Source organism: Pelodiscus sinensis, chromosome 1 (genome assembly GCF_049634645.1).
Source record: "Pelodiscus sinensis isolate JC-2024 chromosome 1, ASM4963464v1, whole genome shotgun sequence".
Classification (NCBI taxonomy): domain Eukaryota; kingdom Metazoa; phylum Chordata; order Testudines; family Trionychidae; genus Pelodiscus; species Pelodiscus sinensis.
The window spans coordinates 147435683-147457920 of NC_134711.1; the positions used below are offsets into that span (position 1 = coordinate 147435683).

At 43.6% G+C, this 22238-nt stretch overlaps 1 protein-coding gene across 46 annotated transcripts in view; it reads left to right on the top strand.

Moving 5' to 3' along the window:
• Positions 1 to 22238, top strand: part of ZBTB20 (zinc finger and BTB domain containing 20) — a 723674-nt gene that overhangs the window by 671854 nt on the left and 29582 nt on the right. For 42 of the 46 annotated variants that reach the window (XM_075906071.1, XM_075906010.1, XM_075906161.1 and 39 more), the window contains 2 exons: positions 1579 to 1674; positions 4386 to 4573. The exons of 2 other annotated variants lie outside the window; for them this stretch is intronic. In XM_075906071.1, coding sequence (XP_075762186.1) covers positions 1673 to 1674; positions 4386 to 4573 — 190 coding nt within the window. In that variant the 5' untranslated portion in view covers positions 1579 to 1672. The remainder of the gene's footprint in view (positions 1 to 1578; positions 1675 to 4385; positions 4574 to 22238) is intronic. 2 more of the 46 variants (XM_075906257.1, XM_075906265.1) reach the window with 1 other exon arrangement.

The window sequence follows — 22238 nt, forward strand, 5'->3', positions numbered from 1 at the left end:
AAACGATGACTAATGCATGGTGTGGACTTATACCACTCTGTGGATATATGAAGAGTATATAGCGAAGAAAGAAGGGGAAGTATTTTAAGTGGTAAATATCATGAAACACTTCCTAAGAGATGTATCTTGCTGAGGACGAATCTTCCAAAAGAATCGTGTTAAAGCCTCGCTACAAGGGCCATTTAAAACAATACTGGATGAAACCATACTAAATAAATACTAAGATACAATCCTGCACTGACTAAGATAAATAAGTTGTATCTAACTTCTAGGATTCTATACATCAGGGCCATCTCTCATAGTGTCCTTTTCCCCATTGTCTGTCCCCCTTTTCCTCATGGTCCACTGTTTTTGTTTATTTTGAGGGGTAAAAATGATAATGGTGCCTTGAGTGTTTTCATACTCCGCTTGAATGACTAATATAATAAATGAATGAGCTAATATAATACACCATGACCACATACAAAGAAAGAGCATGGTCTTCCATGGGAATCAAACCTGATACCATGAACATCTGGGGCCTTATGAAACTGAGTAACTCTAGTAACTAGCAGTAAATAGCTGGCTGTTATAGTATGCAGGGGCCTATTACTACAGGTTGCACCTCTATAAACTGGGACTCTCTGGTCCGGCAACATCTGTGGTCCAGCCACATCTGTGGTCCAGCAGGTGGTGGGGGTTGGGAGCATGGCCCAATGCAGGGAGAGGGGCTTGGAGTCAGCACGCGATGAGATGGGGAGGAGAGCTGGAAAGGCCATTGCGCAGCCCAGCTGCCTCTGTACATGATTCTGGGTGCTTATGGCGCCAGAGAAGTTGTAATTATTTAGCAACATTGACTCAGGCTCTCTCTTCATTGTAGAGTTAACTTACGTTATCTACACTTGAATTAACTCCTCTCAAGTTAGCCTAGTCCATGTTGAGAGCAACCACACTGCAGACTGATCCTGGAACTTCACACAATGGCTGGATTAGCAGCACAGAGTGCTAGTGGTGTCAGCTGGCAAATTGTGCTAATAAGAGGGGTTGCCTATGCTCTATCACAGGTCAGCTAACTCAAGTGAAAAGTGTCACCCAGCTCAAGCACAGGGTTTGTGTGTGATGATGGGACATGAGTTAGTAGCCACACTAGAGTTACTTGACTTTCAGTGAAGACTAACCCTTATAATATATTGTAAATATGTTACCAAGGACAAGGATGTCTGCATATGTCCAGCCTCTCCAACCACTCTGGTCCTAGATCCACTGTTGGCTGAACAAGAACTTGCATTGCCTGAAAGCTTCACAACTTAATAGTGCTGCAAAAAGAGGTGGGGATGTACACATGTGCGGAGGGAGGAAGCTACTGAGGATGAGAGCTTTGGTGGATATTTCTCTACTGGCCATAGGAAATGCAACAAGAGTTAGTCTGTGTGGTTGTTTGAAGTGTTCTCATGTACTTTCCTTACTCACGTTTCTAAAATATATTGCCATGTGGCAATCGGCTCTGGCTGGAGGTAGATTTTAGCAGCAGAACTGGAATCCAGATTTCTTCAAGCATGCTGAGATCTGGGGGGCTGATATGCTCAATTTCTTTTTCAGGCTTTTCTCTGAAGTACACTTACAATATTTCAAAACTGGCTGATTTTCATGCAGTTTGCAGTGATACAGTTCTAGCCTGTTATTCCAATAAAAAATGTAAGTAGCTCAACTGAAGCTAACAGAGTTACTTCCGTTTTACTCTGGTGTGAGTTCAGAATTTAGCCCATTATATTTTCAATGTATTTTTAATACATGTTCCCTTCCATACAGTGTATGGGAATATGGTTCTCCACTGTACTGATTTTGGGAAGGGCAGCTCCCCCAACATAAAGCACACTATAGCTGTCAGCACCACTGGGGTTAACAGCAAGTGTAAGTCAGCCTCGAGTCACCTAAAAACTTGTATCTGAAACCCTGAAGCAGCCTCTGGAATCAGAAACTTGAGCAGCAGGAAGGCCAAAATGTTTTTGTGCTTTTCATCCAATTTGGGAAGTCCAATAAGAACTGACCAGCATAAGACAGATGGCTGCAGCCACGTAGTTTTGACAACTGACCCCGAACATGAGGAAACCCGTGGTTCTTGGCCCAGATTCAGCATGCCTCTGTGCGTATGTGCATGCACCCAGTTTTGCTTTGTGTTTATGTAGCATTTGTCTTTCCTTTATTTCTTCTTCTTTTTCGCATTTTCCTTCCCCCCTTTTTTTTCTCTATTGTGTTACTTTGTGTCTGGGTGCTCAATTGGGTTTTGTTGGGGGAGGGAGTAGTGGGGGAGGGCGGACCTATTTAACTTTTTAGTTGAGCCTTCATTTTCTGGCTGAGGAGACACTTCATTGGAGTGTATAATTTTAACACTTACGGCAAAGCCTTTTTTTTTTTTTTTTTTAAAGAGAGCTTGGCAGACTAACCTCTGGCATGGTGATCAGGAGGAAGATTCTAGGGAGGTTTTGTCTCACTGCAGAATAGCCTGAAGCCAGGCAGTGCTCTGCTGCCCTCTGAGGGTGACCAGCTAGAACTGGCAGCCAACAAGGTTTAACAAGAGCTTCCCCATGCTATGCCCTCAGAAATGCCACGCTTATATAATTCTTTTATATAACTGGAGACAATGTTCTTGATTAATGGCAAAGTGGCTTTGCTCTCTGTTGCGTGATAGATGCTCTTTCCTTCTTGTGTGTATGTCTCTTCCTTGTCTTTTATTCTTTTTTTCATTTCTGGTGCTTGGACTCTAGAAAAGGTTTTGTAAAATCTGTTTGTTTTTAAGGATAGGCAAGCAGCAGGACTGTTTCTCAAAGGTAGGATTTTGCTGTCTTAATGAGCTTGTGTCTTTTCAGGACACATGAAGTGGGGATTTTGGTGGAGTAGAATATAGGAGGAATCTGGTTGTGTTATTTATTTGCATTTACCAGGGAAACAGGCTTCTGACTTAGCATCCATTCCAGCCATTTCAGGAATTATGGCAATGGTTAGTTTGGTGCTCTGTTTGTAGTCTAGTGCTCTCTCTCCTTGCTGTGAAGTGGGGAAACTGGATAAAACAATAGGAGAACCTGCAGAGCTTCTGTTACACAAATTAAGGGCTGAAAACTAATGCATAACCATTGTAGAGAAAACATTGTAGGACGGTTTCTTTCTTCAACAGTTATTTGTGTTTGAAGTTCGCATCATTCTAGGCCAAATAAAAAAGCATTTGAAATCCAGTTTCATTGGGTTATACCTATGAACAGCTGTACGTGACACGTCCTGCCATTATGGCAGGTAGTTTGTGGACTGTCGTGTTTACTTCCCACCCCAGCAACTTTCTGCTCACTACTTCTATTAGCACTGCACCTGGATGCATTTAGACATACACTAGGGCAGCCACTTTGTTGGCCAAAAGTTGCAGGTTATTGCTTCTCCAGGATAATGATTTTGTGAATTAAACTTCCATTTAGAGCTCCAGCTGTAACTTAAGTCTGTAAAGAGGAGGTAGCATTTTTCTAGGACTTAAAGCACAGAGATCTGGGCTTTTTTTCCTTTCTGTGACAAACTTGCTGTATGCCCTTAAGAAAGTCACTTCTCCTCTTCATGCCTCAGTTTTCCCACCTGTAAAATGAGTATAATAATGCTTCTTCACCTCACATGGTATTCTTGAAGCTTTAGTCTCCTCTTCATGCCTCAGTTTTCCCACCTGTAAAATGAGTATAATAATGCTTCTTCACCTCACATGGTATTTTTGAAGCTTTAGTCTCAATATTTTCAAAGTGCCTTAGAGTGCACTAAAGTACAAATATTAGATTTAGTAGGTAAGGGCTCTTCTTTTAAGAGCAGTAAAGGAAGCCATCCCACAGTGTGGCTATTGCTGATTTTATAAGGCTCTAAGTCCTATTGCTTCACCTGTATAGATGACCTTTGCCTTTCTGAATCAATCCCTTTCACCATCCTTGCCCCATGCTCCCATAATCTTCTTCTGAACATACCAGCTTAACTTTCACACTTCTTGAACTGGAAACATCAAGTGTTTCTTTGTTTTCCAGATAAATTTGTTATATGTCTGTATAATTTTCAATTCACAGTGATAAAGCCTTGATCAATATTTGTCACATGGAGCTCAGACTGTGTAAAGTACTCGGACAGCTTCTAACATATATAGTCAGTAGGAACAGAATGGGAGCTTCTCACGTGGCCTATATACTTTAGTGTGATCTCAGGGCCACTGCATCAGAGTGAAAACAAGGAGCAGTTTGTTTCCAAACAAGAGGCGTGGAGGAGAATCCTCCCTGCTACCCTGCTTTAAGGAGAGGGGAAAAAAAGCAAGTTATCTTTAAGAGATTCTAAAGATGCCTTTTCCAAAATATGCAGTTAGTCCCTTCAAAAGTCTCTTTGTTTATTTTCAGGAAGAAACCCAAGACAGCTGAAAACCAGAAGGCGTCTGAGGAGAATGAGATTACTCAGACGGGTGCATGCAGCGCCAAGCCAGGCCTTTCCTGCCTGAACCTTGAAGCTGTTCCGCCTCTGAGCCCAGCCCTCACCCACTCATCACAGTCACCAACAAACCTGCCCGTGCACACAGGGTCATCTGATTGTGAGTACACCAACGCACTGACAAGTCGCTGGGAGCTGGTGAAACACCGTTCCACACACTAGATCAGCTTTCTCAGCCTGTTGCATGTTATTTCCATAATGTCATCAGCAAGGCCTCCTCAGGCTTCCCTTTCTCTCTCTTTTATTTATTTATTTTTGTCTCCTTCAGAATACTTTCCAGAAAGTTTTCTGTGATAAGATCATGATTATTCAGTCAGCCTAAGAAAGCTGAGAAAGTGACACAGGTCAGATATGCAGGGCTGGCTCTAATTTCTGTAAAGTAATATGTGCAGGACTCCCCACCAGCTCCCTCCCTACAACTGGGGTTCCTTGTCTTCCTGTAACTCTGTTTCTCCTCATTCTGGCTTGTCTTCTGGCTGCAACCCCAACCCACAATGGAGGAGAGCAATTAGGGAATGCAAATCTCTGGCAGACCCAGAGATGCAACTTCGGGCACAGGATCAGGATGATGCTTTGTGAGATGCATGTTGGGGACCTGGAAGACTCAGGGCCCAGTACAATCAAATAGGCCCAACACCTTTGCTGTATGTATATTTTTATTGTATTAACTCAAAGATGAGTCCGCACAGGTTTCCTGACCTTTTCCATTTTATCCAGGATACCAATAACCCCCCTCCTCAAAAAGAAAAAAAAAAGGAAATGAGTAATTGGAACTGGATTTTGAAAAGACAGAAATACACATCAGATCTTCAATATATTGCAATTTTACAATCATCCCTTCATTGGGTTGTGTCAGGCCTCACATTCATCAGTTTTTAGGTGATATAGTTTACCTCTTTTGGAGTGGTTTTTAAGATATTGTAAAATGTACAAAAGGAAGGAGTAGGAAGAAGCAGCCAGCTTCCAAGAACTCAGAAGACAGCTAAACTTTACAGAGGCCAATAAAAAGAAAATATGCACAAAGCAATAAAAATATCAGGTAAAAAATAAGACATCCTTAAATAACCTGCCTGGGGGTCAGTCTTGGAAGCAACCAAATTGTTGGGATCATTGCTATACAAATCATTTCTACAACAAATTCATTCCTTCCACCTTCTGACTTTGTTCATTAAGGCCTCTTCTTGAGATCTCAGTTGTGATAGAACCAATAAACAACACTGAAAGGCTTTCCTAAAGCTGGCCCAATGCTTTGAGAAGAGAGAAAGAGGTATGAGATGATGGAAGAAGAAGCACTGTACAATTTGATGTAAAGGAGAATGCCCTTTAACTTTGAGACACCTGACTACTGGATAAAACTAAGATTTGGGTTTACTTTGTAATGTTTTTGGAAAGCAAAAGGCAAGCGAAAAGGCCTGAAAATGAGTATGACAAAAAAATCCTTATTTTCAAACAAATTGACTTATCCTATTCACAAAGATGAAAAAAATTCATTAATGAGATGTGAAATGTCATACTGATATTTTTGACAGCACAAATAGAAAGCCACAAAAGCAGCCTTACTGCAGAAACTAGTAAGCACTTAATAAGCCGTGTGGAATTAATTCCTTTCCTTGACTCTGGATGTGGTCAAGATGAAGGGTGACACACATTGGCAGGGAGCAGTGTGGGGGAAGTTTGCTTTGCTGCTGCCCATGCTGTACCTGTTCTGCTGACAGATGATTTCAATCTATAAATCTGTCAGTGTTAAGCATACTTTCCACCAACACTAAATTCAATACTAAAATGTGAATGACAAGACTCAAACCCCAGATCAGTCCATCCTTTCTCATATAGTCTGATCTTCAGAGAGAAGGGTCTCTGCCAACCTGACCTGGGGGAAAATTCCCTCGGGACCCCAACATGGCGATCAGTTACACCCTGGGCATGTGGGTGACCAGACACCTGGAAAATAATTCTTTGTAGTAACTCATGCGTCTGTTTTCCCATCTCTGGCCGTACAAGATATTTTTAATCATATCTTTTTGTGGGATTAAAAATATCTTGTAAGGCCAGAGATGGGAAACCAGACGCATGAGTTACTACAAAGAATTATAATCAGGGAAACTCAACCTCGTCCTCCTGTACCTGTGCTTTAACAGAGGCATTATATCATTATATCTTCATTGCTGAAATTATTTATCAAACACAGTAAAAGGAAATATAAAGGAACTACACTTTTATTTATATTTCAGACATATGTAAACAGTTGCATCATTAGATATCTATTATACCTGTATAGTTAAGTAATAGAAGAGCCTTATGTAATTGCATGTACACATGGGCCAGAGTATGAGTTAAGGATACTTAACTCTGTGGGAAGAGCTGATGTCCTGTTGACCCTCCCATCCCTCCTCCTGTTAGATGATGGAGATGAAAAATTGCTAGCATTATTTGAATATAGGGTGTGAAGAGAGAGAATCATAGAACACTAGAACTGGAAGTGACCTCGAGAGATCATCAAGTCCAGTCCTCTGCCTTCATAGCAGGACCAAGAACTGTCTAGATCATCCTTGACAGGTGTCTGTATAACCTGCTCTTAAATATATCCAGTGATGGAGATTCCACAACCCCCCCTAGGCAATTTATTCCAGTGTTAACCACCCTGACAGGCAGGAATTTTTTCCTGATGTCCAACCTAAACCTTCCTTGCTGCAATTTAAGCCCATCGCTTCTTGTCCTATCCTCAAAGGCCAAGGAGAAAATTTTTTCTCCCTCCTCCTTATAACACTCTTTTAGATATTTGAAAACTGCCATCATGTTCCCTCTCAATCTTCTCTTTTCTAAACTAAACAAGACCAGTTTTTTCAGTCTTCCCTCATAGGTCGTGTTTTCTAGAACTTAATCATTTTTGTTGCTCTTCTGTGGACCTTCTCCAGTTTCTCCACATCTTTCTTGAAATGTGGCACCCAGAACTGGACACAGTACTCCAACTGCAGCCTAAACAGTGCAGAGAGGAGCAGAAGAATGACTTCTCGTGTCTTGAGAATTACTTCCCGTGTCTTCATGAACATGAACCAACATGTTGTTATTTCCCTCTATCAGCTGCTTCCAATACCATAAAATTCCTGGTTTCTACAGATAACTTGACCACATCCCCTTTAATGTTAGTGGGGCTCCCAAGGCTGAAACAGAATTACTTTGGCAAAGACTGGAGACTGTTTGAGCTAAGGTGTAGTACTGGTCTGCAGAGCTATTACTTATATGACTCTTATCTCAAGTTCCTGAAAGCTGTTACTCTCAGGGAGCTAGTATTTCTCTCATTGGAAAAGAGAAGTTTTCAAATGGTTCTAATGGGAACTTTCAAAATTAAGCATGCTCCTTTAAGGCAAGACCTCCATTGAAGTCAAAGTAAGTTCCTGCAGGACTTGTTCTTAAGAAAGAGGCTAGAAGAGGGAAATTTGTCACATGGTAAAGAGCTTGCAAACTTGGGAAATAATCTAAAACTATAGTTTTAAAACTATGATTATACAAGAATCTTGGACAGGACTATTTCACGGAAACAGTAATAAACATAAAGAACTAGTTAACAGGAAGGTGGTTGAAGCACTAGATAAGTGTAGCAGGATCTATTACAGCAGGTTACACGAGTCTTCATTTATTGTACATGCATTTGGAAGAGAGATTTAAATTTTATGGACAATATTTTCAAAACAGGTTTGGAATGTGCATTCACTATTTTAAAAGCAAAAAACATTTACAAGTTAATTTTCCCCATAGTGTCTGGGTCCTCCAGACATGACTCAGTTTAAGAGCAATTTCCCAAATATAGGTAGCAAATACCCCAAGGCAGCCAGCTGAACCTCATTTTTAAAAAACAGAGATGAAGAAATTCTAGGCAGGAGTTTGAATGCCCAGGGTGCTCTGACAAGCCGTTAGCAAAAATGTTGGGCAAAGAGATGTATTATACAACACTCTATATGGGCCCCCTCCTGCAAGGCGGTAAGTGCCTCCTATGTGGTGCAGTGTGCCATGAACCCTCTTTAAAGTCACATTGACTCTTCCCCATACAGGATTGGATCTTAAATGTTCCTAATATTGGACTTAGAACATATTACTATTGACAGGAAATTCTTGGAGCAAGGAGACTCAGTCTAGGATGCATTGCCTCAAGCTCCCTCTTGGGAGAGATGAGCTTCAGCATTGCAGGCAAAAGTGTGTGGAGTAGTAATTCAGAGAGGCTGTTTCTGAGCTAGCTGATTCCTAATGCTTTGCAGCTAGCAACCAGAACTTTGAATTCCCAGAAGCTTCAGGGGGTAGCCGAGTTAGTCTGTACACGGGCTGTGCCCACGAAAGCTCATGATACTATCTACATGTTTTGTTAGTCTATAAAGTGCTACCAGACCGTTTGTTTTTTGGTGTATTTTTTTTTAATTCCCAGTCAGATTTCTAAATATCTCATTGGGCACATGCAGATGCTTGTGTGCATGCTAATTAAAATTTGTGGGTGCAAACTTTAGACACAAGCTAAGAGGCTCCGTTGAAAATCCGATCCTATAAAATCAGGAATAGTTATAAGTAAGCATTGAGGCTATAATCAGTGCACTCCTTCCACACACTTTCCTGATCATCAGTAGAGCAAGTGGTAATGGTCGGTAGGAGCCAAATCCCAGGACCATGCTGTACTCTACTGAAGCAAAACTCCTACTCAGTAGAGCCATGCTCTACTCTTCTACTCAGGCAAAACTCCACTTGGTTTTGATGAATTTAGAGTGAATAAGGACTTCAGAACATGGCCCCATATAAAATAGGGCTTCAGGGAGTAGCTGAGTTAGGCTGTTACAGAAAAAAACAACAACCTATTTATCTAAAAAACCAACAAATGGTCTGGTAGCACTTTATAGACTAACAAAATATGTAGCTGGTATCATGAGCTTTCATGGGCACTGAAGATGGGCTGTGCCCACGAAAGCTCATGATACCATCTACATGTTTTGTTAGTCTATAAAGTGCTACCAGACCATTTGTTGGGGGTTTTTTTGTACATAGGTTAGGCTTTAGAGAGGGCAGACAACAGGAGCTGTTCAGACAACATCAATGACTCTCGAGACCTCTTTTGGGAGTGCCAGAAGATAAGAACATTCTGGCAGAAAATTTCAACAACTGCTCAAGGATATAATAAAAATAAAGCTCCATTCAGACTCTGATATAGATATCTTAGTAGATGTGTCTAAATTCATAGGAATCCCACAGGAATGGTACAGCTGAATCTTTTTGTGTCTGCTGATACTTAAAAGCATTATTCTTGGACTTTGGAAGGGCAAAGATGGCCCATCTGTGGAGAAATTTGTTCCAGATAAGGGAAAGACAACACTTTAGCAAAGAGTTTCCATGGGACTGAGAGACAAGACAGCTTGTCTGATTATTGGGGGAAAAAAGGGAAGGATTGGGTTTATGATTTAAGTGGACATAGAAAAGTGGGGGGGCTGAAGGTAAATTGTGAGGGTCAGTGCAAGTCCATGCCGGACAGTAAAGCAAAGATAAAGAAGAAATGTGTAACTGCAGTTGTAAATAGTGGGGGTGTAGGATTGCGGAGGTCATTTATTTTTAATTGGGGGCCAAGACGGTTCTTGCAGACAGAAAGGAATGCACTTTTTAATCTCTGGTGATGGATTTGAATCACAGCCTTATGTCCGCACACTCCCACATTTTGCATCTGATCAGATCCAAATCTGAGCTTCACAGCATTGAAGATCAGGATAGGAACATTGTGCCAGATTCTATTTGCCTATTTCTCTTAGTAAAATCTGACTTCCTTATTTTGTGTTTTAAACTCCACAGGGCCTTTAAGGGAAAGAGAGAGGAAGGCAGATATCCTGCAGGATTTCTAAACTCCACATGACACTGACGTAGTAGGGAAGGATGTGCAGGGATGTTTCCTGAGCAGTAAATACTGGTCTATACCAGGGTGGGCAATAATTTGTTATGAGGGCCACTCCAAGAATTTGGTAAGTGGTCAAGGGATGCCCTCTTCTATGATATTAATGGAGGAAGTGTAGGGTTTAGGAAGAAGCTTGTGTGAAAGAGGGAGGAGGAGTGAACTGGCAGAGGTATTGCGGTGCAGGAGGGAGTGCAGGGTCCAGGAGGTGGTTTGGGAGCAGGAAAGGTTTCTGATGTTGGAGAGGAGTGTAGAAGGGGGTGCAGGGTCTGGGAGGGAGTTGTGACCAGGGGCAGGCATGCAAAAGGGGAGAAAGAGTTTGTTTTGTTACCAGAGGCAGAATGGGGATGTGACCGTGGGCAAGGAGCTGGTGGTGTGGGAAGGGCGTGCCAGTTGCAGGCTCTGGTTGGGAGGTGCTTACCCTAGGCGGCTCCTGGCTAGCAACCCAGCAAGACACTCAGGCAAGTTCCCCACCTGCAAAGTGTCTGGCTTCTCTGTGCTTCAAAGTGTCTGTGCTTCTCTCAACTGCATGCCCCTTGGGGGAAGGAGTTTTGTGCGCTGCATGTGCTGCAAAGACAGGTCAGGCAGTTCCTATTGGCCACTTTCTATCCAATGGGAGCTGCAAGGATTATATTGGGGGCAGGGACGGCGCACAGAGACACCTCCCCTAAAGGCATGCGCTGCAGCCAGCTGCTTTGAGCAGTGTACAGATTGTAGCAGACCGGGAGACTGCCCAAAGGTCCCACTGGGTCACAGGACATTGGTGGCCCAGAGGATCATAGGCAGGTCGTATCAGAAGATATGGCAGGCTGGATCCAACCCACAGATTATACTTTGCCAGATCCTGGTCTGTACACACTCCTTGGCTGTGTCCAGACTCAGGGGTTTTTTCGAAAAAAGTAGCCTTTTTTCGAAAAAACTTCCCCTGCGTCCAGACTCAAGCCACGTTCTTTCGAAATTAATTCGAAAGAACGCGGCTTTTCTTTCGATGGCGGTAAACCTCAATTTACGAGGAAGAACGCCTTCTTTCGAAAGTTCCTCTTTCGAAAGAAGGCGTTCTTCAATGTAAATAGGGCTTCTTCGAAAGAGAGCATCCAGACTCACTGGATGCTTTCTTTCGAAAAAGCAAGCCGCTTTTTCGAAATTTCTCCGTGCAGTCTAGACGCTCTCTTTCGAAAGAGGCTCTTTCGAAAGAGCCTCTTTCGAAAGAGGCTTGCAGTCTAGACATAGCCCTTGTGACTCAGTAAGGCTGCTTTGCCTCAAGTTAGTGCTGTGCTTCTGTGAAGTTTCAGGACTTTGTCATTTATGGGGTTTGTTTTAATTTTCATGTGCCCCTCTTCCCTCCGCCTCCCCCCCCCCCCAGCACTCCCCATGATTCTGTAGTAGGAACAAGAAGGACATGTGCCAGCCTGCTGTCTCCTGGGCTTCAATGCTCAGCCTCCTATGGACTGTATGGAGCCCTTGAAGCACAGGGAAGACAATGGGACATATTGTTACAATGCACCTCAGCAAAGCTCCAGTCCTGTTCCCATTGAAGGCAGCATATTCACATTAACAGTTTTCTCTGCTATATTTTTGTTAACCCACATTTGATGTTGAATGGTATTTCAGCTACCTAGTTAATGGGTAGATTTTCAAAAGCACATAAGTGAAGTGGGATCTTTAAATTCCATTGATGTTTAAGTCAATGGCTCTTAGGATCATAAGTCTTTTAGGTACATTTGAAAACGTTATGTAGTGACCTTAATTGAGACCTTAATTGCTAATTTCCTTGTTGAGTGACCTTCATGTTAAGTAAAGCAGTGTTGTCAAGTCTCATGATATTTGGTGCTTTTCTTAAAGCTCCAGCTTCTGGAGTGAAATGATTATGTAAGAGACTCAACTTTCCTTTCCTTGGAAAGAAAAAAGAAAGAGTTTCTAGCCTTCAAGATTGCAGAGAAAAGCTTGAAAGCCTATTCCTAGTGTATCTTAAAGGTCTGAAAACCAGACAGCAAAAAAAAAGGGGGGGGGGGAGCCACCATTATAATTATTTATTTACTTGTTTATTGCTCACATGATTTTTGCACACTTCGGGTTGGCAGTACTTTTGTTTGTGAATCATGCACTTACCTAGATATAACTATCCACTAACATTTCCCAACAATTTTTCTGACATCAAAATAAAATTAGTCTCTCTAATTCTCAAGGTCACCCATTAGTACCACCTCAAGGGCGTGTGTAACCCTGTAATCCCATTACATACTTGTATTAGTAGCTCAGCAGCTTCATTCTTAGTTCCTTGATGAATGCCAGCCATTATAGTTTAATTTCATAAGAGAGTCTATTATCTCCCATTTATTTATTTATTTTACTTACCTACTTGCTTATGTGTTTATTTTATAATGTTTTCCTGGACAGTTCCATCACCTTCACACCCTGAGAGAGTTTTCCTTGTCCCACCATCCTGCATGCTGAAAATCAATTTAAAAAAAATCCCATAGATTGTAAAATATCTGTGTCCTCTGATTTCTCTACTTTTTTTATGAAGTGTTGGTCTAGCTAACCCACTAAGGGCATGTCTACACTAGGAAATTATTTTGAAATAACTAAATTCAACTTAATTACTCCCAGTTTTATAAAATCTAAATAGCATGTCCCCATTATGGGGAAGCCTTGAAATTAGTCCGAGGCAGGCTCCATTCATGTGGACACGCTACCTCATCTTAGAGCCCCAAGAAGCACCGGGCAATAACTAGTGTGAATGACTCTGGGGAGTAGTTGTTTCGAAATAGCAGCACCGGAGCATGCACACTACCGCTATTTTGAAATAACTATTTTGCAATTAGCATTATTCCCCAAGAAAAGCTAATTCTAAATACGTGGCCTGTTATTTCAAAATAACAGGCTTGGTAATGTGGACACTCCACTTATAAATTGGACCTTATTTCAAAATAAAGCCCTAGTGTAGACCAGGGCTAAGTAACTTTATTTGTCTATTTAAACTGTCTGTCTCCGCTATCTGAGGTATTTCCTAGGCACTAGTCATCGCCTTGTGAGCACTTTCTTTCTGATGTATTTAAAGAACTTGTTATTACAGTACTTTCTTTATACCTTCAGCTATTTTTCTTAAAATTTCCTCTTCACTTCTTTAATCTCCATGTTACATCTTGCCTGGTGCAGTTTATGTTCCATTCTATTAGCATCACTTAGGCATGATTTCCATGTTTGGAAGGAAACTTTTTCAGCCTTCGTAAAGCCTTGTGCCTTGTTATTTAACCATCCTGGTGTTAGTCCACTTCTTTTGGTTGTTGTTGCTTTTTCCTGGAATATGTATACTGATCCTATTAAAGAATTTTTAAGGCCACCTCCCTGCTGTTTTTATAGATTTTAATTTCTTATCTTTCCTTTCAGCTCTTTCAAACTAATCAATTTTCTTAATAATCCTCCTCCTTGAAGTTGCTTGTCAGAGCCTACCTTCTGATATGATCTTTTTGTAAGGGTGTCAAACTTCATCATATTCTTGTCATTGTGATTTGATGACTTAACTACACATATTTCCTGACCCATCTCCTGTGTCCTACTCTGGTGTGAAGACTTTTAGTTAAGAATTGTTCCTTCCTAGTATGCTCCAGAATGAGCTGTCTCATTCAACAGTCATATGTCTCCCATCAAGAAAATGAAAACTAATCACTCCCCTTTCAGCACTGCTTCATGTTGAAAAGGACTGCTCATCATACACATCTTCCATGCCCCTCCTGGCCAGCCATTTGCACTCCCTTAAAATGTGCAGCACACGTTAGGAAAACATTGATATAAGGGATCGAGGCATTATCTCTCAAGACCATGTCCTCTTACCCAACTACTTTGAGTAACCACATTTAACAATTATTGGTAGGGTAGATTTTCTTGCTGTTTTGTTCTTTCATCACTGTGATGTTACTTTACTGTGATGTTTTGCTCTCTTATCACTATGATGTTGTGATCACTTTATGCTAAACATCCTTCGGTGTTCCATACTCACTTGCTCCACACTCCTCTTGCTTTCTCTCTTGTAAGCAATCTTAATACTTTGTACCATGATCCCATACAGTTATTCCAAATAGAGTAGTGCCTGATCAACACCTGAAGGAGAAGTAAAAGCCAGATGCTATTTAAAGAGATGTTCTTGGCTGAGGAGGGGTCATGCATGCTGGAAGTACTAAAACATAAAACTGAGCTCCTGGTTGTTACAGTCCATAAATGTTTACAAAGCATTTTTTCATTCACTGGTATAAGACACTACTGAAGAGTATAGTATTACTGTACATACGATATGCTTTGAACTTTTTGAAAATAAGAGACGTGTGACTGAAGAGGGCCACTCAAACTTTTGATTGGCCTGCTGCTTTTGTCAGGGATACTGTGTCCCTCCAACCTGCTCAGTTACTCCTGGGGGTATTCTGCATGTGCAGAATTCATGGCCCCCGCTGATTTCTTTGCTTCCCCAGAGAAAAATGTCTTGTGATGGGGAAGTAAAGAGAAGCCACAACAGTAGTCATGAGTCCCTCACCAGAAGTGCAGGTCAGGTTGAGTGCCCAGAGCAGCTGGTAGAAATGAAAAATCACTTCCCAGGAAAAGGGACAGGGCAGTCATGCATGTGAGAGCGAGAGACATTGTGTTCTTGTGGCATGTTCAGCATGGAGAGACAAGGCTTTGGGGGTAGTTCTGAGGAGGCAGATGTGGAGCAAGCTCTTTTCCCCTCAAGCAGAGCAGAATTTAGCAGCCCACCTGCTTAGTTAATTGTTCTGATTGTTCTTAATGAATTCCTACACGAGTATAAAACAGATATCAAAATATTAAGGCTCCTTTACATTGCAAGACCACTGTAAAGGAGCCCTGTTGTAAAGGACAGTATGACCTTATAAATGCTTAGGATTCTTTACTGATTAGAACTGCTCTAAATTTTTGGACTCAAAAAATTCCCTATCAAAATGTGGTCCATGAACTGTTCACTACTGACCTTTCTGGAGATGATCAGTACATGTTGAAACACTCTAGGCTGGCAACCTGGGAACCTGACTGGTTCCAAACCAGAGAAATTGCTGGACCATGGGGAGGTCAGTACTGCCTAGCACCTTTACCAGTGCTTCCATTGCTTACTGGGCTCTGAGAAAACATTTAGGGGTAAATTAGAGCCAAATAACAGCACAGAACACTGAGAGCCAGGACTGGTGGCTGCAAACAAATGTTACGGTCCACACCCATGATAAGTGGACTTCCAGTTAACTGAAATCATGCCAGACCACAGATGTTGGGAGACCAGAGAGTACCAGACTAGAGAGGATCAACCTATAGTCAATACAAATTGAGAGTTTGAACCCTCAGCTCTCACATGCTCTTTAATTGCCTGTGTTGTAACACTGAGAATATGGGTGAATATTTGTTGACTAATAACTAGAAATAAAGAGTCTAACTACATTATTGTTAGAGAGGATTTGGGGATTTCCTCCAATGCTCCCCAATCGCATTCTCCATCCATTGTACTGATTAAATAAAACTACCAAAACAATTGAAACCAGCATGACTATATCACATCATTTTAAGAAATAAAATAGGCAGAATTTTACAGAATTTTAAAATATTGTGGGCAGATTTTTAAAATTTTTGGTGAATAATTTTGAATTTTTTTACGCAGAATTCTCCCAAAGGTAATGCTGTGTGATGATTAAACACAGTTGTCTTAATGAAAACATTTTGCATTTGGGTTCCATAGCAATTCATGTATTCCTATTTATAATGGCACCAACAATATGTTCAGTGCTGTCTCAGTATTTATATTTGCTGTGAATGTTTTCTTTGTTTCATGGAATCATTTATAAGGACAAAATAACATGAGATCCAGTCTTATATTTCTACCACGCTGGTATTGAAATACAGTGACAAATCTAGATCTCTAGTTAATTCCTCACTATGTAAGGTACCTAGAGGTATTTTCAGAACAAATAAAAAACATGTAAAAACAAATACTCGAACCCTCACACATCCCTCTATTGTGCACTGTGCTTTGCTATGTTAAACACTGAAACAATCTCTGCATAGCTAGGATACACAGTATACGCTGTACCAGTATGTGACATGTGGGGATAATGTTTCTCAATGAAAGCCCCCAAGAGAGAAGTAGCGTAAGTTAAAAGTAGTCTCTCGATAGCTATTTTTGAGTTCTAACCAATGGCAATGCAAGTATGGCAATATTGTGCATCTATTACAAATCTTGAAAAGTTCTTTATACCTAGATAAGAGGGGTAACGTAACTTATTGATGTTATACAGACAGAGAAAAAGAGACAATTTATCTTTTTGGTGGGGAGGAGTGTCCTGGAGAAGGTAAAAACAAAAAGGGTGACTTCTCTGCACAGATTCGTGGATACCTTACACAACCACACTGTGTTTAATAGTGGTAGGGGACACAGAGCCATGTGTGCCCCTAAGATTGAGGTGCCAGGTAAGTGCCCCACCTCCCTCATGCATCCTCCCTCCCTCCCTCCCTCTCAGACCGTACCCCAGCACCCTCCATGATTTACAAAACTTCCTTAATCTACCCTGTTTCCCAGGATTGCCGGATGAAAGAGGTTCAAGTGTATCAGTGTAGTGCCACAGATCAGTCTAATAACATCAAATAACCCTAACAGTAGCCTAAGGCTGAATCTGCATTTATTATTTAAAGTTCCCATCACACCAAAACTGAACAAGATGATGCTGGAGATAAATCTTTGCTTGGTGTTTCACGGGTGTAGCAGAGGACAGAATTGTTTTAGCAGGCTGTAATGTCCAGAAACAAAATCATATCTTATGCTGAGTATGTGCCATTATCACTCTGGTCACATGGGCTAGATAGATCACAAGCAGCTGCTAAGCAGCCGTGCAGGGATTGAAGGATGCTTAGAGCTTCTTCCCTGTGTGGAGCTTTCACAATAGCTGTCTGTGCACTCCTGCTCTCTGGTGTTCCTTCTGGGGAGAGAAAGCTCCCTCGTACTAGGGATGTTAAAAGGTGTTTATTTGTGTAAACGTGTAACTGCTGAAATTTTCAGTGATTACACATTTACATGTGGGGGAGCGGGAGGCAGGAGCCAGTGCTCACAGGTATCCGGCTTTTCAGCCAGCGCCCTGCGAGCACTGGCTCCCGCCTGCCCCCTCATCCCCTTCATTGCTGCCTCTGTGGGAAACAGCAGCGCAGGTAGATGGGGACAAGCAGCTCCACGGGTAACTGTAAGGGTTAACCAATGAGTCCAGGCTCATCGGTTAACCGTGTACTCAAGTACAAGTTCACATCCTTACCGCCTAGCCCTGAAAACTCAACCAAAAAAAGCCACTGTCCATCACTGAAGATCTCTCTCTCCCTCTCCCTCCCCCCCATTATATTTCTAGGGTTCAAAAATTTAATGCAGCAGCCAGTCTTACTAGTTAAAAAATTACCCTTTAGTTAAGGGAGCAAGGAGACAAATCAAGAGGCTAAGCAATTCCCCATGAGAGCTCCACTGTAGGTGTGTCAGTGCCTTTGTGTCTAGAATTGGAAATCTTCAATAGCAGTGTCTATCAGACCACCTATGCACATCTTCCCTCTTTCGTTCTATACATTGGACGTATATGTAGTGCTGTAAGATCTCCCTGCCCTCAGTTCCTTCCCTGCTGCCTGCTATCCTATGGTAGCTTCTATCCAGACAGAAACCCCTATCCCACTTTGGACTCACGTTTTCATAGCTGTTTACCCACTCCACATTTTTCTGATCAGCTGCTCTGTCTGTAAATAGAACAAATTCCACACTCTCCTTTCCTATAAAGCCTCCCTTTCCTTAAGAGTCTGGTACAAACATTACCTATAGAGGATTCTTGGTTGAATAGAAACAGTCTAAGCAGGTAATAATCTTAAGGGAATCTGTATTTTCCTTTTACCCAAAGCCCACAGGCTTTCAGATTTACTGTATTTAACCACACTCAAACTGAGAAACTTCCTTCCATTCTTAGGAAATGATAATGATACAGGGACAAATCCAGAAATGCTTAAAGGCTAACAGTTACCATTTAGAGAAATGGTCATCAGTGCAGGAGCCCCTGTTATTTCTATCACTCTGCTATTAAGAACTTTTCATTGATGGTGTGGATCCCTACAGTCAAATGCAGAGAAATAATCAAGTGTCCACACCAGCGATGGGCAACCTTGGCTAGTGAAGGGGCTGCATGAGATGCCCTCCTTCATCTCAGAGGGCCGCAAGATTATCATAATCAGGACTGCCTCCCAGGACAGAGTAGTTTTGCTAATTGCGCTTGGGTACCTAGAATTTGTGGGGTGTGCCAGCTGAACCGTAGCAACGCTGTGATTGGATGCAGAGGGAGAGCACAACTCTCACAATGTTGTGTGCAATCAGCACAGCTCACTTCACATGCCCCTTTTCTATGTGCATGTCACTTCACTAATATTGAGGAAAAAACCTACGCGGACAGAAACCAGTGGAATCTGGCAACCCTGCACTTGTGCAGCAGTTACTAAAATGTCTCATCAGCCACACATTGATCCCTGATGGACCACGTGTGGCCTACTACTGGCCCACACTCATATTTCTTATGGGGCTTCAATTTCAGGGGCCCCTTGAAGGTTTGCCCAAAGTCACCTCATAGAAGAAATATATGTTGCCAGGGAAGCTCAGATTTCCCTGGAAGCAAACCCCTCCCTTGTACATTAAATAGGGTTACCAGGTAGCTTTAAAAAAATACCAAACACGCTTGATCTCAGATTGGGGGAGGCGTGGGGCTCCGGCTGGGAGGGGAGCAGGGCTGGCCGGGAGGGAGGGGGGGGGACTGGCTGGTGGGAAGCAGGACTGGGGGAGGGTCGGGGGCAGCGGGACCAGCCGGGGGAGATGGAGGGCGGGAGATATCAGGGGGGCTGTTTGGCATGAAGCAGGGCTGGCTGGGGGAGATGGGGTGGAGGGGTCTGGCTGGCGGGAAGCAGGGCTGGCTGGGGCGGGGGGTCGGGGGCAGCGGGGCTGGCCAGGGGAAATAGGGAGAAGGAGAGGGAAGAACCAGCCAGCAGGAAGCAAGGCTGCTCGGGGGGAGCTGACCCCGGCGCACGCAGATCCTGGGGCGCTGCCCATCCCGTGCATGGTCCTGGTGAAGCACGAGCAAGTCCGGCCCTGGGGATTCCCCCTTCTCCCCCCCCCCCCCCCCATCGCGTATCTACGTATTGCCTGTCTGGTAGACATGCTCCCACAGTGTGAGCATGTCTGCCAGCCAGGCAGTATGCAACTACATACTGATACTCCTAATAATAATAAAACTAACCTAATAGAAAATAGCAAACATTTTATATGTCCAGTATTTTCTCAGTTTGTTTCCCAGACAGAAAGATCAAATACCGGAGTGTCTGGTTCAAAACTGGGCACCTGGCAACCCTACCAGTAAACATCTCTCCATTTCAAACATAAAGGAAGAACCCTCAAAAACATAGGAACTCCATGGCATTGTTGACTCCATATCATTTGTTCAGAGGTAGTTACACTGTAATGAGTACAGCATATCCTATGAGTAATACAGATTGGCTCCATTAGGAAAATATTAGCACTAGAACAACCTGGATTTTCAGTCAAGTAGCCTTAAGCTCATAGCAGATGAAGGAAACCTTGGCCAAATTTGAATCTGGTGTAAGCAGGTTTAACACCTGTAGCTCTGGGAACAGGAGAGCACAACAGAGAAACAGTTTTCATTGAGATAAGGTCGTCCTGAGGGGGGAGCCCAGGGTACCTCCCCTGCTGCAGGCCCCATCCTGCTCCTGCTCCACCCCTTCCTCAAGCTCTACTCTGGCTCCACCTCCTCCCGGCTCCCCTACCCTCTCCACCTGCAATGCAACCCGGGGACCTGGCATGGTGACAGCAGGAGTTGTTTCCCCCACTCTCCATGGCAGTGGGAGCAGCATGGTGGGGCAGAGCAGGGCAGGCTGCTCCAGCTCCCGCCACCATCGCGAGTGTGGGATTGTGACACCTGCTGCTGCCACACCAGGTCCCTGACCCCAGATAATCCTCTGGGTCCCATCCTATGGATGATGAGGGCAACTGCCGCTGGACCCCCAAAAGGCAGGGCCTGGAGCAACTGCCCAACCATCCTATGGATGGAACGAGTCTGCTTTGAGACCTAAAAAAAGTTCAGTAATAAAGGCAGTAGCAGTAGTAATACAGGTTGGACCTCCCTCGTCCGGCACCTTCGGGACCTGACCAGTCCTAGATGAGGGATTTTGCTGGACCAGGGGAGGTCATTTCTAGGCCCACTGGCCTCCCAGCCAACTCCTCACCTCCTGCTGGGCCTGCTGCCCTGCCAACCCTGCTGGGTAGTCATTGCTGCCTGGCTCTGGGTCCCACAGGGCAGCCACGTGCACCATGCTGAGGATCTGGAACCCGCAGGGCATCCATACGTGCCACACAGGGGCTCTGCGTCCTGCAGGGCAGCTGCACACACCATGCTGGGGTTCCGGGACCTGCTGGGCAGCCAGATCCCTGCCCCACTGAGCTACCACAGCTCCCAGCCTCGCCAGGGAGCCACACACGTGTCTCCCAACCCCTCTGGGAAGGCCATGCTGACAGCAGGCTTGCTGGGGGCAGCCCACTGCCCTGACGGCCCCGCAGGGGTCCCTGCTGCTCACTCCCCATGGGGACTGTCTGGTCCCACAACGTCCATGCCGGATCATGGATGTTGCCAGAGCAGAGAATCCAGATTAAGAGTTTCAACCTGTAGCTTGATTTCTCCTTTGAGGAAGTGGTGCCATCATGTGGCTGTTTTATTTTGTTTGTTTTCAGGGGAGGGCACTTTTATAAACCACTGTTTGGGTTTTTTTTAAGTATATGTGGTAGGAGGTGCCTAGGGTGAAGTCAATGAAGCTATGCTTCTTTTTACCAGCTGAAGACCTGGCTCTGTAGTTTTTGATTGATCATCTGATTCCATGCTGTTTTCAGTCCGGCTTGCGGTTAGTCTTGGAGATAAACATCAGCAAACCCTGGCACAGGACGGAAAGAAGGAAAGTAAGAACGTGTGTGCGCGTGCGTGCATGCATGTGCACACACACTGATGCTGGAGGAGGTGGTGTGTGAGTTAAAATCAGAAAACAAATTATCAAAAATGGAAAGAACACCAACGACTGTAAGATAAATGCCTTCTGCTCTGTGCCTCCTTGTGGGCATGAAAGGCCTAACCACAGTAGTGCTAGTGCAGTTCCACTGTGCAAGGATGGAGGACGGAATCAGGAAACTTGTTCCAGTACACCTCAAGGTAGAGGCACTTTTCTGTGGCAGAAGGGAGGAAAGGTGAGCTGCATTGCATGAGTTTTTAAAACATTCCCCTGAATTGCAAGGAATTGTACAGGTGCAGGATGCTGCTTGCAAGCAGGACCTCTCATCTCTTCCACTTTGCCTGACTTCCGCTCTTAACTGGAACAAATCTTTTAACTTAAAAAGCATTGAGCATGTCATTGGCATTTAGAATCCTGTGCTCACCAAGGGTATGTCTACACTACAAAGTTAATTCGAACTAACGGACGTTAGTTCGAACTAACATTCATAGCCGCTACACTAGCGCTCCGCTAGTTCGAACTTAATTCAAACTAGCGGAGCGCTTAGTTCGAACTAGGAAAACCTCATTTTACGAGGATTAAGCCTAGTTCGAACTAGCTAGTTCGAATTAAGGGGTGTGTAGCTCCTTAATTCGAACTAGTGGGAGGCTAGCCCTCCCCAGCTTTCCCTGGTGGCCACTCTGGCCAACACCAGGGAAACTCTATGCCCCCCTCCCGGCCCCGGACCCCTTAAAGGGGCACAGGCTGGCTACAGTGCCCGTGCCAGGTGCAAGCCTGCCAGCACCCA